At 26.2% G+C, this 14,791-nt stretch overlaps 1 protein-coding gene across 3 annotated transcripts in view; it reads left to right on the top strand.

Moving 5' to 3' along the window:
• Nucleotides 1–14,791, top strand: part of LOC107441918 (solute carrier family 35 member F3) — a 222,494-nt gene that overhangs the window by 173,200 nt on the left and 34,503 nt on the right. Inside the window, exon 1 of one of the 3 annotated variants that reach the window (XM_043043122.2) lies at nucleotides 13,228–13,572. The exons of the other annotated variants lie outside the window; for them this stretch is intronic. Within the exon in view, the coding sequence (XP_042899056.1) occupies nucleotides 13,494–13,572 (79 nt within the window). The 5' untranslated portion in view covers nucleotides 13,228–13,493. Of the gene's footprint in view, nucleotides 1–13,227; nucleotides 13,573–14,791 lie in introns of those variants that run through there. 3 annotated transcript variants of the gene reach the window in all.

Below are 14,791 nucleotides of genomic sequence, written 5' to 3'. Positions count from 1 at the left end.
CATAGTTAAAAATAAATAAGCTAGAAAAAACCAAAACCATACAATAATCATTGGTGCGTTAAGATTGAAGTCAAAGAGTAATAATAAATTTCAGCGTTTTCATTTGTCAGTTAGAATGTTTAACATCCCGTGGGATACAACGGACTTTTGACACATGGACACTTTTTGTTTCTGCCCTAAACTCGTGTTAATTACAGGCTAGAGTTTTTCCGATTGACATGCAACACATGTTCTTTTTAAATATTGATTTGTATGAGTTCAATGTTCTAAGAGCAACGATAATAAAATATTTTATTCGGAATTGAACCACAGTAATAAATTTTTTGAACCTTCAAATATAGTTTCAAAATAAATGCGAAAAAAACACGAATGTCACAAAATGTTTGACTTGCATTACAGAAACACTTTTGTTCTTTAAAAACATAACATGCTTTCTTAATTTCTAAACATGTTCTTAACATGTTCTCTTAATTTCTAAAAGTGTTTTTGGATCGTGGGTATAAAAATATAACATTTTGATTGAGAAAGAAACGAAACTTTTTTCTCGGTTTTCAAACAAAATAACAAAGTATTTTTAAACATGTTAATAATTATCTCAGAAACAAATGATTAAAATTTTAATAAACTTAAGATTTTCTATTACGTTATGATAGATCATGATTTCGATCGATTACGAATTTCGATGAAGCAATTAAGATTGGGCCTCATTTTGTGTAGAGAATTGGAGACCCGAGTTCCAATTCTGGTTGAATAGTGAATGGAAATGGCTTTATTATGTACACTTGTTAGAAAACAATGAATTTGTCTTTGTTTTACATAGCAATTTTTAATAATGTTTTTTTTGTTTATTTCTCTTGAGGCTTATTTCGAATAATGATTAGTTTTTGATCTACTAAACAGATTGAACAATAGGTTTTTCTACATAATATATACGGAGAAAGAATCCTAGTAAAATTACTCTACAGTAAAAACATTTCTGTTAGAAAAATATACATTTTTGGAAATAAAATTAAAACGTACGATATTTAAATCATTATCGCTGGGCACATTCATATTCTTTAATTTTAGTTAAAATAAACAACTGAAACGTAAATTTAATTAAATAAATGATTTTTATGCCATACCTTAAGATATCATAGAAAAAGTATCAAATTTTATGATCACCAAATTTTAACGCATATTATGAAACAATATTTAATGCTAGTTTTTGCCAAAATCATTACCAAAGCTTCCTATAGAGTCTTAAAGTAAATTTTACCATATTCTGGAAGTTTTTACCTTACTTTTTTGTACTGCAGTTCTTTAAACCATTTAAATTCACACTGTCTTCAGTGTTTATGTCTACTTTTGAAAAATAAATAAAAGTTTATAATTCTGGGTTCAAAAAATTAATATGCTGTATTCTAAGGAGAAAATATAAGCACTTCTAGACATTTAGGCCTCTGTACAGTAAGAATAATGCAAAAGGAGATAGTTTAGATATAATTTAATATCTGTCTTGAGATTTGAAAACATAATTTAATCATTTTTGTGACAGGTACATTATTATGATAAATATGATTTATTTAAGATTTGAAGCTTTATAAAAGCAATACTATTATTTTTTATTGAAGTTTAGTATGCCGAATAGGAAATGGAATATATAAGGAATTTTTGGCTACGTTTTTGGAATTTTACGAACAATCGTTATAGTTTCATAGGATGAATTAAAATATGATATTTAAACAATGCAAATGGTATTTAAACTCAACTAAACATTGCGCTAAATATTATTTTATTAAAAAAAGTCATTATAATTATTTGACCATAAATCTTTAAAATTCAAGATATGCATACATTGTTTAAAATTAAATTATATCTAATATCTTATAAGAAAAGCGTCAAAAAATATTCTGAGCAAAAACTGAAAAAAAATCTCAATTTTGCACTTTAATTCCTCGAGCACTATTTGGGCTAAGTACTTCAGTATTATTATGAACATAAATGTTCAGTATTACTATGAATATTCCTGTTACCTACATAAAAGAAGTGCATGCATATGAATAATTGTTCTGTTTCTCTTAACTAATAAAAAATAATTTTCTTTAACTTCACAACGAATTTCCAAAACATATAAAGACAAATTAACAACTTTGAATAGTCTGTGGTAGTTTATACAACAGCATAATTAACAACAGTAAGATCAGAATTACTCTAAAAAGCTTGTTTTATGGGCTAACACGTGTAACTAAATAATTAAGAAAATGAAGAATATTAAAAAAATTGCCACGAAACATACAAACAAAAATATTGAACTTCGCGGATGCATTTAGCTAATTTATATATAAATTATTTCCTTAGCTTTTCTTGATGAGCGGAAAAAATATATTCCTTTGTATTCCAGCTGTTATTCTATTATGGATAAAAGGAAAGTGGAATTTCTTTTTTCGATTACCAAATCGAAGAAGTACATCTATTGACACCAGAAAATATATTGCTTTTTTGAAAAGTGAGAATATCCATTACCTTTTAGAGTTCACATGAAGGTCAAAGTATACTGACACGTACTACATCAATTTAATTTTCTTTTTTTCTCTATTTGAATACTTTTGAAAATAAATAAATTAAATGTTTTTTTTTTTTTAAATGAAAGTTTTGGAATAAAATATGAGATAATGCACAAGCCAATATAGAATTTGATAGAAAAAAAAATTAACTATTTATAATATCTATTCTATTCTTACACACCTTTTTCATTAGTTTTTATTTATATTTAAACACAGTTTATTTGAGGATTTTTCATGTTCATTTTAAACATCATTTTGCACTTAAATATTCTGTTGCTGACTTACGCTGATGCAAATAGTTATTAAATATTTTGTTGCATCTTTACTGTTTGTTAAATACTTTTTAACAAATTCATTTCGTTCTTTGATTTTGGCCGTCCATTGATCGCAACAAATGTTACAAAATCATTTTTTTTCCAGGTGATGAACATACTTATAAAATGAAACTAAAATTTTAGCCAGCTAATAAATCTTATAAAATATTAATCTTAGAATCGATATCTAATCGGTAGAGTCAAATATTTGTTTATAATAATAAATTGTACTCCTAACAATTTTGTTTGGTTGCCATTACAAATTACATCTCCACATTAATTTTTTAATTCCATCATTAATTTCATGCTGTGAACTTACTTATACAACAAAGTAAAACACTATTAAACTAAATGGTCTCAATATATTTCATTGCAAAAACACATATTTGACTCCACAGAATTAGTCTGATAAAGGGATAAAATGAACGCCTAATAATTTTGATTGGTTATCATTGCGAATTTATCTACACATTTATTTTTTAAATTCATCTTTGTTTTCCGTCTTTTTTTATATACACATCGTTATTTTATTTTCGTTTATTTATTTACACATCTTTAATTTTCATCATTATCTTTATTAACTATAAAAATTTGTTAAAAGTTTTAAGTCAAAATACAAAAAGTAAATTACTAGTTTTTTTTTGCAAATTTGAATATATATATTTTATTATTTTACTTTAATTATATGAACTGAATCTACTGCGCTTTAGAAAACATATTTTTAGAATCAGTATAACTAATCAAAGACATCATGTAAATTATTGACCGTCTAATGTAATGTGAATGGTAATTCAACCAGCGTGATAAGTTAATTTTTATAGAATTGATAGGTTATAAAAGAACACCATTTTTCATTTTAAGCCTTTCATTTTAAATAAGATTTTTCATTGCTTTGATTGGAATTGTTCTGATAAACAATTTTATTTTAAATAAAATGCAAAAAGAGGTAAATATCGTGATGACTAAAGAGTATGAACAATAAATTAATAATATAAATATTAAAATTGCCAAATAATGCTGACGAATATATTGAGAAATGTGTAAATGTATATCGTAAATGTATGCATACTTGCCAACTTTTAATCCCTTCCATTATCATTTTTCCCAGTGGTATTAAAATGGAATTAAAACTTCAATTTTAAGCAAACAAGTACGTTGTATTTGAGAAACCTTAAGTTGACAACCATGATAGCAACGCATATTAATATATGTGCTTAATTTTTGTAAGAATAGTGGTGATCAGTATCATTTAAAAATTAAGATTATAAAAGAAAAAATAGTATATAATTACTACCACTTTAAATATGAAAATAAAATCTTCCGGAAAATCCGGAAGAGTTGGCCGGTACGTGTATGTAATGTAAATCTGTGCAATAAATAGAGTAATAGATAAATAATATAACGAAGATATAAGAACTGAGAGATAAATGAAAAAAAATGTACAGCTAAGTATCGTTGTAGTTTTTATTAATGACAACCAAAGATTTTCGAATATACTGTATCGATGAAGGAGCCGATAATGGGATTTATCTGTCTAAAACAAATGCATCAACAACAATGGTTCTAGTCACAGTAGTACAGCTTTAAACACGTACTATTTTTTGTTATTTATCGAAATAGATTTTAAAATTTTTAATTTGATATTCTATGTGTCAAAAACAGTTTTAATTGTTAATTTCCCCCTTTATTTAATAATACGTTCCATTGGAGTTTGAGTACTTAAATAGTTCAAATTATGCTTGTATTTTCGTCACTTTTTTATTCTTTTTTTTAAAATTGCCACTCTGACATAAAAATACTTTATTGATGGGCTGCCACTTTAAAAACTTGATTCATAGTTTGTGACATTTTTAAGATTACACAGTTTATTGTTATGAGATTTCTATTGCCTAGCAACGATGTATTAAATGTTGAAGATCTTATTTCGAAGTAAGCCATTTTTACTTATAAATAAAAAGGGACAAAACATGAAAAAAAAAAACTGTTGATAAATATTTCTTAATGAACTCAAAAGCTAATGATTAACAACAATTTTATAAAGCTTACTAATTTTTGAAAAAAAAACATTGCATCAGCGAATAATGATAATAAAAATCATTTTATTATCATCAGCCGTGAAAAAAAGAGTATTTAAAAACTATACTTTAAATTTACTAAACATAGTTTTAAAAGTACTGTACTTATTTGTATTTCAATATAGTCGATTTAACTTAGTGTAAAATTTTTTTTCTAGTTTTAGATCCTAATTTGATTTTCGAACATCAAATGCGCAATTATCATAAGAAACACTGCTTGATTATTTGGCTGATGAATTTCTTTCAAATTGTAAATTTTGAAATTTGAATTGAGTAAATATTGTAATGTATCAAAGCAGTTTCTAAGTCGCGCCGAAATATATAACACAAAATAAATAGTATAGATAAATTAAATTTAATATAGCCTAAATAATACCCTATAATAATATGCTATTTGTGCTTATACGCAAGGCAAGAGACATAAATACAAATAGATGCATCAATAAGAAGTGAAAGTGTTGAACTTACTATATTTCAGCATAAAAATAACTCAATTTTCTATAGAGATTGTTTCTTTGCCAATAAATCTAAGAAAAATATGATTGCATTTTTGTTTTACAAAGAAAAACAAATAAATAAATAAAAATTGGTTCATTCAAACTAAACTTTATAGTTCACTTAAACTAAAAAAAAGAGACTGCTGCTTATGAATATTAATTTGAAAATTTGTATATAGTGAAACTAGCTCTGTAAGAATATTTAGAATTAAGAAGAATGCATCGCCAATGGTATAACTAGATTATTCTATAGCTGTTGTAAAGTATTAGAATTTTTAGAAAACTGTTTTATACATCTGAATTAAATCTAAGCTACAGAGTAAATATTATCATATTTTTCATAAAAAGTTTCAATAAAATTGTTTAGATAATTAGTTTATAGCTAAAATGGCTAATACTTTTTAAAGGTATTTCATTTTGAAAAATATATTTCAATTTGAACTAATGCTTAATAGTTAAAAGACGGTAACAGAGTCTTTTTGAGACATTATTCTCTATAAAAATATTTATTATTTAACCCATTTTAAAGAAATTTTAGGAAAAAAGCAATATTTACAATTGGATGACTCTGTTCAATATATAAGATTTTTTCTTAAAAGGTTTGAAATTTCCAAAGAACATAAGTTACTAAACCAGCTAATTCTAACAATAGTTCCTAACCAACATAAAATGCATTTAAATAATTAATTTAAACTAATTTATTTTATTTAGCTACTCTGTAAAGGCAAACCTTTAACAGATTTTTCAGTAAACTAGATAACATGGTTAATGAGATCGATCTCTTTGAATCTGAAGACTAAGGAAAATCGTCTGAAGAGCATTATAATAACAAAGTTCAATACCTTAATTAAGGATTTATTTTCCGTTAACTTGCAAAACAATAAAATTTGTTCTTGATCAGAAAGGGAAATCCTTGAAAATAAACATTCAAGTAGTAAAACTGAAATTCAAGAAAACACGTCTTTTTTTCAGTTATAATTTATTTTTAAAAAACGAAAAAGACAAACAAATATATTTTCTGATAAAATGTTTTTGAGTTAGAAATTTAATGCTATGCGATTCGCTATAAATATTGTTGATTAAAAGTTAATTGAATTGTTCATGTAGGTTTTTCTTTTTAATTTTTTATTTTACTAGCATTTAAACAAAACTAACATTTAAAACAGAACTAAAAAATAATTAACTAAATAAATAATTAGTTAACTAAATAAATAAATAGATAAATAAATAAATAAATAGATAAATAAATAAATAAACAAACAAAATATTTTATAAGTTGCATTGATTTTTCATGATTAGCAGTAATAGTATACAAAAATATTAATGATTTTTATCATTGCTGCCATATTAGTTTAAGATTAGATTAAGCTACATTGTTATTTATATTTTTGGTCTGTTTCTAAATAAAGTAGCTAGATACTTTTCAGTAACCAAACAACGGGAAAAATAACTCTGACAAACAAATTTTTTGCTTCACATATACAAATACTTGGTCTTGACTAATTCGAGTGTGGGGGTTTGAAATTCAAAATTTGGTTTGCTCCTAAACTTACCCGTTTTTCTTTAAAATAACATTGTTTGTCGAAATGTACTAGTTTAATGCTGCTGTATTTTACAGGGGTCATGTAAATTATTCTATCATCTTCTAGGGGAGTTAGGGCACATCAACAGGATCAAAATTAAATAGAAACTCATGCCTGGAAATGTCACCGTACGCAGCTAGGGGCACTTCTCCATAACAGAAAAACACGGAGAAACATTAATAATCCGTGAAGTTCCCGTATGGTTTTTACGCCGGTTTACCTCCGCATGCACGTTGAATTTAGCGCAGGCGATAGGATTCGAACCTACGCGGAGGAGCAGTGAATAGTAGAGAATCGCCCCTAGCGGCATATTTCCGGGCATTGATTACTTTGCCATTTTAATTCTGATGATGAGTTTACACATTTATGTGACTCCTTGTTATACACGACGTTTTTAAACTTGTACATTTGGACAAAAATTAGAGTAGAAATACTATTTAAAAGTAGATTAGAGCCTGGGGGCAAAAGCCGAAAGTTGTTTTGAAATCAGTGATGCTAACATATTTATGATCTGCTATAAATCTCATGTAACAGAAAACAAGAAAAAATCTTTCTTTTCAGTGCAATCTGAAGTTTAATGTATTTTTTTCCTAATCCCTAATGTTTGCTTTCCCCCATACCGAAATTAATTCAATGTTCCTATTAAGGATACAACGGGTTTGAAATATAGAATTCACCACATTGATGGAATTTAAAGAGAGAGAACTCTTTAAATTCATCTAAGCAACATTGACTTTGTGGTGAAAAGTCACAGGAAAACATCTTCGAATCAATTTGAGAGTAGCATCTTGCACTATTCATTTTTTACAAAGTATTTTCTAAGGTAAAATAATGTCTCTGTCAAGATATTTTCCAAATTACGCAATAGTTTATAGTATTTTTTGCGGTTTTTTGCAAGTTGAACTTTTTAAAATCTTTTTGGAGTTTATATTAAAAAGAACATTTTAAAGACGTAACAATGATGGTTTAAAAAAAGGAAATGTTTGTGTGAGTTTTGTTTAAAACAATTAAAAAAACTTCAAAATCCTAAAATTTTGCTCAATTTAATTTTCTTATCCTTGCCAAAAATACAATGAGAATATGAAGCTGATATTTTTTGTTTGTTTTGAGTTCACTGTTGTGCTAATTAAGAACATATCTCCAGAGATAGCAAACAATTGTCAATAGTGTGTTCTTAGTTAATAATGCTAATTAAATTTGAATTGTAATTACATATTCTAGTCTGTTTGAGTTAGACTGAAAAGGTTTTTAAATTTATAAATTCTAAGATTTTAATTAAAAAAATAAAGCTCAATTAAAAAAATAATAATTTATGTAGTTAAAAATATTTTTTTGATTGATGTAAAGCTATTTTTACAATATATTCTTATTTAGAAAATTAAAATTAATGTTTTGATAAGCATGAAGAGGAAACAAATCCTTATTCAGTTTTATAAAATTAAATAAAATATGTATTTACTTTACATTACATTACTTTACATTACATTACTTTACATTACATTACTTTACATTACATTACCTTACATTACATTACTTTACATTACATTACTTTACATTACATTACTTTACTCGTACTACATTACTTTACTCGTATGCCCTTAAATAGGGCAGGTCGAGTTATGAATAAACAATTACATTACTTTACATAACATTACTTTACATTACATTACTTTACATTACATTACTTTACATTACATTACTTTACATTGCATTACTTTACATTACATTACTTTACTTTACATATACATTTCAAATCTCAAACTTCGAAATTGAAAAGAAATAAAATTTGATATGTTGTCAAAATTATTTATGTTCAGTAATGTTTTCTTCAATTCAATTGTAATGTTTAATTTTATTTTTTATTATAACACAATATCTTAAAATTTTCTTATAAAGTTTAACTCAATAAAAATATATCATTTTTGGTTCAAAACGTTAGTTCTACAATAAATGAACAGAAGTAGAATTTGTTTGCAGTTGATCCTGTAGCAATAATTAACTTAATAGTTTCTAACATGCTTAAAATAAAAAAAATAATAATAAAAATTTAAAAAATTATATTACAATCTAATCTAATTTTTATAATAAAATCTTAATTATAATCCTATATATAATCAAAGGAGCAGACAAGAAGTGAAGAGTAGGTATGTAAACCCTTTTTAAACTAATAAAATATTGTGGTTATTCTCACAATGTGTGCAATAAATAATAACTTTATTAGATTTTTTTCCTTTATTTATAAATTGATTCTTCTATTAACTAATTTGTTTGTAAATTATTCGTTTCTTTCTTCACATGTCAAGTCACTGAATTGCGAATCATACATAAGAATTATATACGCTCATTTACATGCTACCCTATTCACTAATACGCCCACTCATTAATTCATCGACTTGCTGAGTCACCAATGCCATCTTTCTGTCAGATAAAGCTTATTAAAAATATTATTCTTTCTCCCAAAAGAAGCATGGGCATCTAATCACATAAAAATGAAGTCCTTCTTGAAATATTTTTAATAATGACAGAACGTTTTGTTAATTTTGTGAAGATAATTTTGTTGAAGCTCAAATTGGCATCAATGTTTCGAAATAATGTTTAATGACAATATTTTATTATTCTATTCGTATTATTTTTAATATCGAAAATATTTTAAATCTTATATTTTTATTTCGATAAGGTTTGCTGAAAACAGCATAAAAAGTGTTAGTTAATCAGTTAAATTTAAATATTATACCTATTCGTCTAAACACAGATTCTAAAATATGTATTTTATTATAAATATTTTCGTAAAAAAATGCATAATTGTATACATTATAATATGTATTACAATTATATTTCATCAAATACCATTAATTTGTTATTTAATTATCACACATTTAACTATAAGCTGATAAATATAAAATTTTAAGACTACTGAAAAACGGATATCACAAGAGAAATACAGAAAAATATCAGTGTTGTTGATTTTGACTATCAATGAATATTTAAGTTTTAGAACATTTTCAATGTATTTTTTAAACTGAACATTATTATTGGAGAACTTTATTAATTTACATTAATGACTACATCCTAGCATTTAGCTTGTTTTTATTTTTTTTTAAGAAAACATAAATATAATGTTTTCAAAAAAAATTGTGTTTCAAACTAAAAGCATTGTATTTCGTATTGAAGAAAGAAGTCTTACTCATATTATACATGAGAATTATGTAATTTATTGTTATACTCTATCTTAAAAATTCGTTAAAATGTAGCTATTCCGTGATAAATAGACTTTTTGAAATAATGCTCTAGACCTAAACATCAAGGTTTGTAGTATTGATTATTTCTAACCGAGTGATTTCTTAAAACTACTTTCAAAATAGATAATTTTTTTCAAAAGCATTTTGTTTTTGTTCCAAATTTTCTCTTTGCGTGCAGAAGAATAAATTATTCATGTATTTTTGTGCGGTTGAAAAATTGGGGAACCGTTAGATTGAAGTAAATAAAAAGAAAAAAAACAACAGTAAAGATTAAAAATGTAATTTTATAGTCAAACTATTTGCAAACAGCTGAAAGTTACTTTGTAGATATTCAGCAAGTTTCGTATTCCAAAATTAAGACCATAAAAGTTCACGAATCTTACATAAGATATTTAGGAAAGATGCCTAAGGAGGAGATAGTACTCTAATATTCGATACTCCTATTTTAGCCGAAAGACAAAATGGAGTCAAACAAAACAATCTGTAATAAAAAGAAAAGCAAAAGTGGTCAATGATGGTGTTCAAAAAATATTTGGTTGGGTTTTTAAATTCTTCAATGAAATGTATTGTTCTTGACCAAATACCAGTGAATATTCTGTTATGTTTTATATATTATTTGTCTTAAAAATGTCAAAAATAAGCATGGTCGTATGAATTTCAAAGCAATTTTTGAATTTGTGAAGAGGAATGTTTCTTGATAAATTATATTACGCGTTGCCTAAAGTAAGATAACATCTCATATTAGGAAACTGAAAGCTTCTCTTTGTAAAATATTATGCTTTTGCTGCTTATGTGATAGAGCTACTACAAATGAGAGCTTTACTCTTAATTTAATTGGATATCAGAGACAGGCAGCAGCAACATAAAACAAGCCCAACGTAAAATTGTTAGTCAAGAAGAAGGCATATATCCTCAATATTGTAGTGTTGAGGAAGACAAATTTTTTGCGTCCGATTTTGTAATTTAACTTTTGTAATTTTTTTAAAATTCTTAATTTTTTTAATTTGAAAAATAAAAAATAACGAAAAAAATATAGCAAAATAAAAAAATAAAGCAAGAAAGGAAATAAAAAGATATGGAAGTTTCAAGCTTTTGTTTAAAATTTAACAATTACGACCAACGAAATTAATGTGTTAAAACGCATTTTCTAGATATTGCAGATTTGTAAAAATTGTAATTTTTTAAGACATTTCAGTTTTCTAATTTTGAAAATTTGATCTGCTGGGGTTAAGTGGATAAAGCATTTGCTTCCCAATAAGGTAACGCGGGTTCGAATCTCTGAGATGACAAGCTGATACAAATTCTGTTCCCGTCTCGCAACGACCACAATGACAGTATTAAATATCCTCAGTGGTAGAGGGAACATGGGTAAGAATTCTCTTGTCTTCGGGCAAACCGTGGAAGGTTTTCGTGATTTTCCTCTGCAAGTAACTCAAATGTGTGTTTTTCGCCAAAAATTTCTGATCGAAATCTAGATTTTCCCAATGACTGAACCAGGAATTCTCTTGTATTCTGGATTGGATGCAAAATTGCGAGGTTATTTAGTTGAATTGGGTCGAAATTGGTATGGAACTCAGAATTGAGTCGACTGCTCAACGCTGGTTATAAAACAAAATCTCTACCGATTTTTATCAGCAATGTGTGCATTTGAAATGCATTGCATTTTAATATTCATTAAACGTTAGCACATTAAATTTCCAATTAAAGGTTATATGTTGATTAAAATTCCCCTATGTATTGTATTTTTAAGATTATTGCAATGAACATTTAAAATAGGTGGAGATATATAGTTATTTTACCTCAACTCAAATAGTATTAATAAAATGTTTGTATATTGCAATCTTCTAAAATGATTCAGTGTAGAATGGTGAAATGGTGAAATTCCCCTATGTATTGTATTTTTAAAATTATTGCAATGAACATTTAAAATAGGTGGAGATATATTGTTATTTTACCTCAACTCAAATAGTATTAATAAAATGTTTGTATATTGCAATCTTCTAAATTGATTCAGTGTAGAATGGTGAAATGAATAGAAAGGCAAAATTTTATAACACTTAATTTTAATGAGTATAAACAACAAAAATAATAATACCATGTTTGTAATAATTGTTAGGTTTCCTAATAAGCCTTAGAATCTGATCCATTTCTTGCCATATGATCAATTCTTGTGATAATTTAGAATTACCATGGTTATTAAACCGCAAAAATAAAATTAAACTTTAACCTTAACCTTAGGTATCTCAATCATTAAACTCAAGTAATTCAACCTGGAGTTAAATTATGTTTGAGTTGTGTTTTGTCAAATAAACCTTGGATTGGAGCTTAATTTATCTGGTGGTGCCATTTATAGGGAGAAAGAGGAAACACTGGTCTACTGGAATGGATGGAATTATTAGAATACATGATGGAAATAATACAGTCCAATTAGATCAAAAATTAGCGAATACGATCTTTTTTATTTTCTTTAGTTTGTGAGTTTAATATAATTTATTTTTAAGCGCATCTAAAAGAGGATTGTTTAATTGAAGCAAACAATCAAAACTCAAATTCAAGCAGGTGTTTCAATTCAAATAAGAGGGAAATATAGGTAAACATATTTTAGAAAAACTGCAGCACAGAAAATTACAGTAGTAAATTTAGCAATTTGCGGAAGTTATCTTTAATTTTTCAACACATATAATATGTATGCAGTGCGATTACCTTACTGATGAATTTCATTTTATTTCCTTTTGCTAATTGAGCTTTTAAATTAAAATACTATTTGGTTAATACCTGTATCTTTTTTTTCTGCTTGTTCTTTCCACGAAATTTCTTTCCCAAGATGATTAATACTATAATTATTTGCGCTAACTTTTCCTTGTAATGATACCTCCCTTAAACTCCGCCCAATTTCGATTCGAAAAAGCACGTTTATCATGGAGTGTCAGTTTCAGTTGCCATGACAACGACATGTTGCCATGACTACTCTCCGATCCGTGAGAGAGCGACTAAGAGAGATAGAGCAACAGAGTGTTTTGTCCTTCATTTTAAAGATTGATCTTTACGACATATTTTCTTTAGCACCTCACCGCAGCCAGGAATACTCCTGATTATTATAGGTACAGAGTGACGTCACTTGTACATACCCTACTGTTTTTAAGACTGCTGTGACGTCACTGCTGCTTGATGATGAGGAACGTTTTTCCATATTCGGATGCATCTGTAATCTTATAGCTTTTCATAGTCTCTTGTGGCTCATGTTTCTATCGGTTGTTTACTCTGTTATATGTGATATGTTACCTGTTGGATTAGGGTTTGCTAATTGGGAACTCAATGGTGAGATTATAATAATATTTTATATAGAATGTTTTGAAAATTTATTCAGTCAACATATATCTTTTGTTTAAAATAGAATAATATTCTTGTTTAGACATAAAAAATTAATTTTTAATTTCTTTCCATTTTAAAACCTAGCATTCCTATTTCCTGCAAAATAATATCCTAAATTTATTTTCAAAGTCTGCATAATTTAAACTATTATTATAAAACGTCTTCTCTTTTGATTAGCATTGTTTTGCTTCATTAAAAACATTACTAAAGCAAAAAAAAAACATATTTTATTGTAAGTTATTATGCTTGATACATTTTGGAATAGTTTCTATCTCCTAATCTTATGCTTACATTTCAAATTTTAATGCACAAATCAAAATTACTTTCGCCTATTTTCGATATACAAATAAAATATATACTCAAATCAGTACAATCTATGTACACAAGAAGATAGCAAGCTACGTAAAATTTGAAATCCTATTTTGAAACAGTTTTACTGAATATATGAATGCAAAAGTTGTTTATCTATATCAAAATTAGGAGATAATTATAAATTAAGAATTTAAAAAAATTAAGTATGTAAATTCTACTTATCTTTTTATCATAAAATGTATTATTTTATCAATAATAATTAGGATTAGTAGAAGTTAGCGTCAGAAAAGTTTCCATTTATGTCAAAGAATCATTGTTCGTAACAATTCAGTGCATATCAAAATATCTTTCCTTAAATTAGTTTTTTAAGATTTTAACTTTTTAACGTGTAAAATATTTTGAAATCATCGTTTCTTTTCGGTTCGCATACTTATAGTTAAATGTGAAGAAAAATAATTTCTGTCTTCTTTTAAATATTATTATTTACCAAGTTGAATATTTCAAAAGGCATAAAATTGGTATTCCTATTCTAATGCCTTTTTAAGATTAAGAATCTATATTCGATTTACTTCCCGATTTTTCATATTCTGACGTATTCGTATGAGTAAGGGTCATTGCGGAGCGTACAGTTGTTTGGCATTCCATATACTGATATTTCTCTTAATATATCCTAATCGAATATTACTATTAATGATAATTAAATTAATTGAAAGAAATTTCCTTTTCATAAAAAAATTTATTAAATAAAAAATAAAGATTGTTAATTTATGAAGAGAAAAAAAATGCTGTGCTTTTTCTCAATTATTTAAATATGTTGAACAAAAAAGTATCTTTAATGTCAATCATTTAAACC

Source organism: Parasteatoda tepidariorum, chromosome 3, assembly GCF_043381705.1.
Source record: "Parasteatoda tepidariorum isolate YZ-2023 chromosome 3, CAS_Ptep_4.0, whole genome shotgun sequence".
NCBI classification, from domain to species: domain Eukaryota; kingdom Metazoa; phylum Arthropoda; class Arachnida; order Araneae; family Theridiidae; genus Parasteatoda; species Parasteatoda tepidariorum.
The sequence above is the reverse complement of the archived record's forward strand: the minus strand, read 5'-3'. Positions and strand labels throughout refer to the sequence as shown.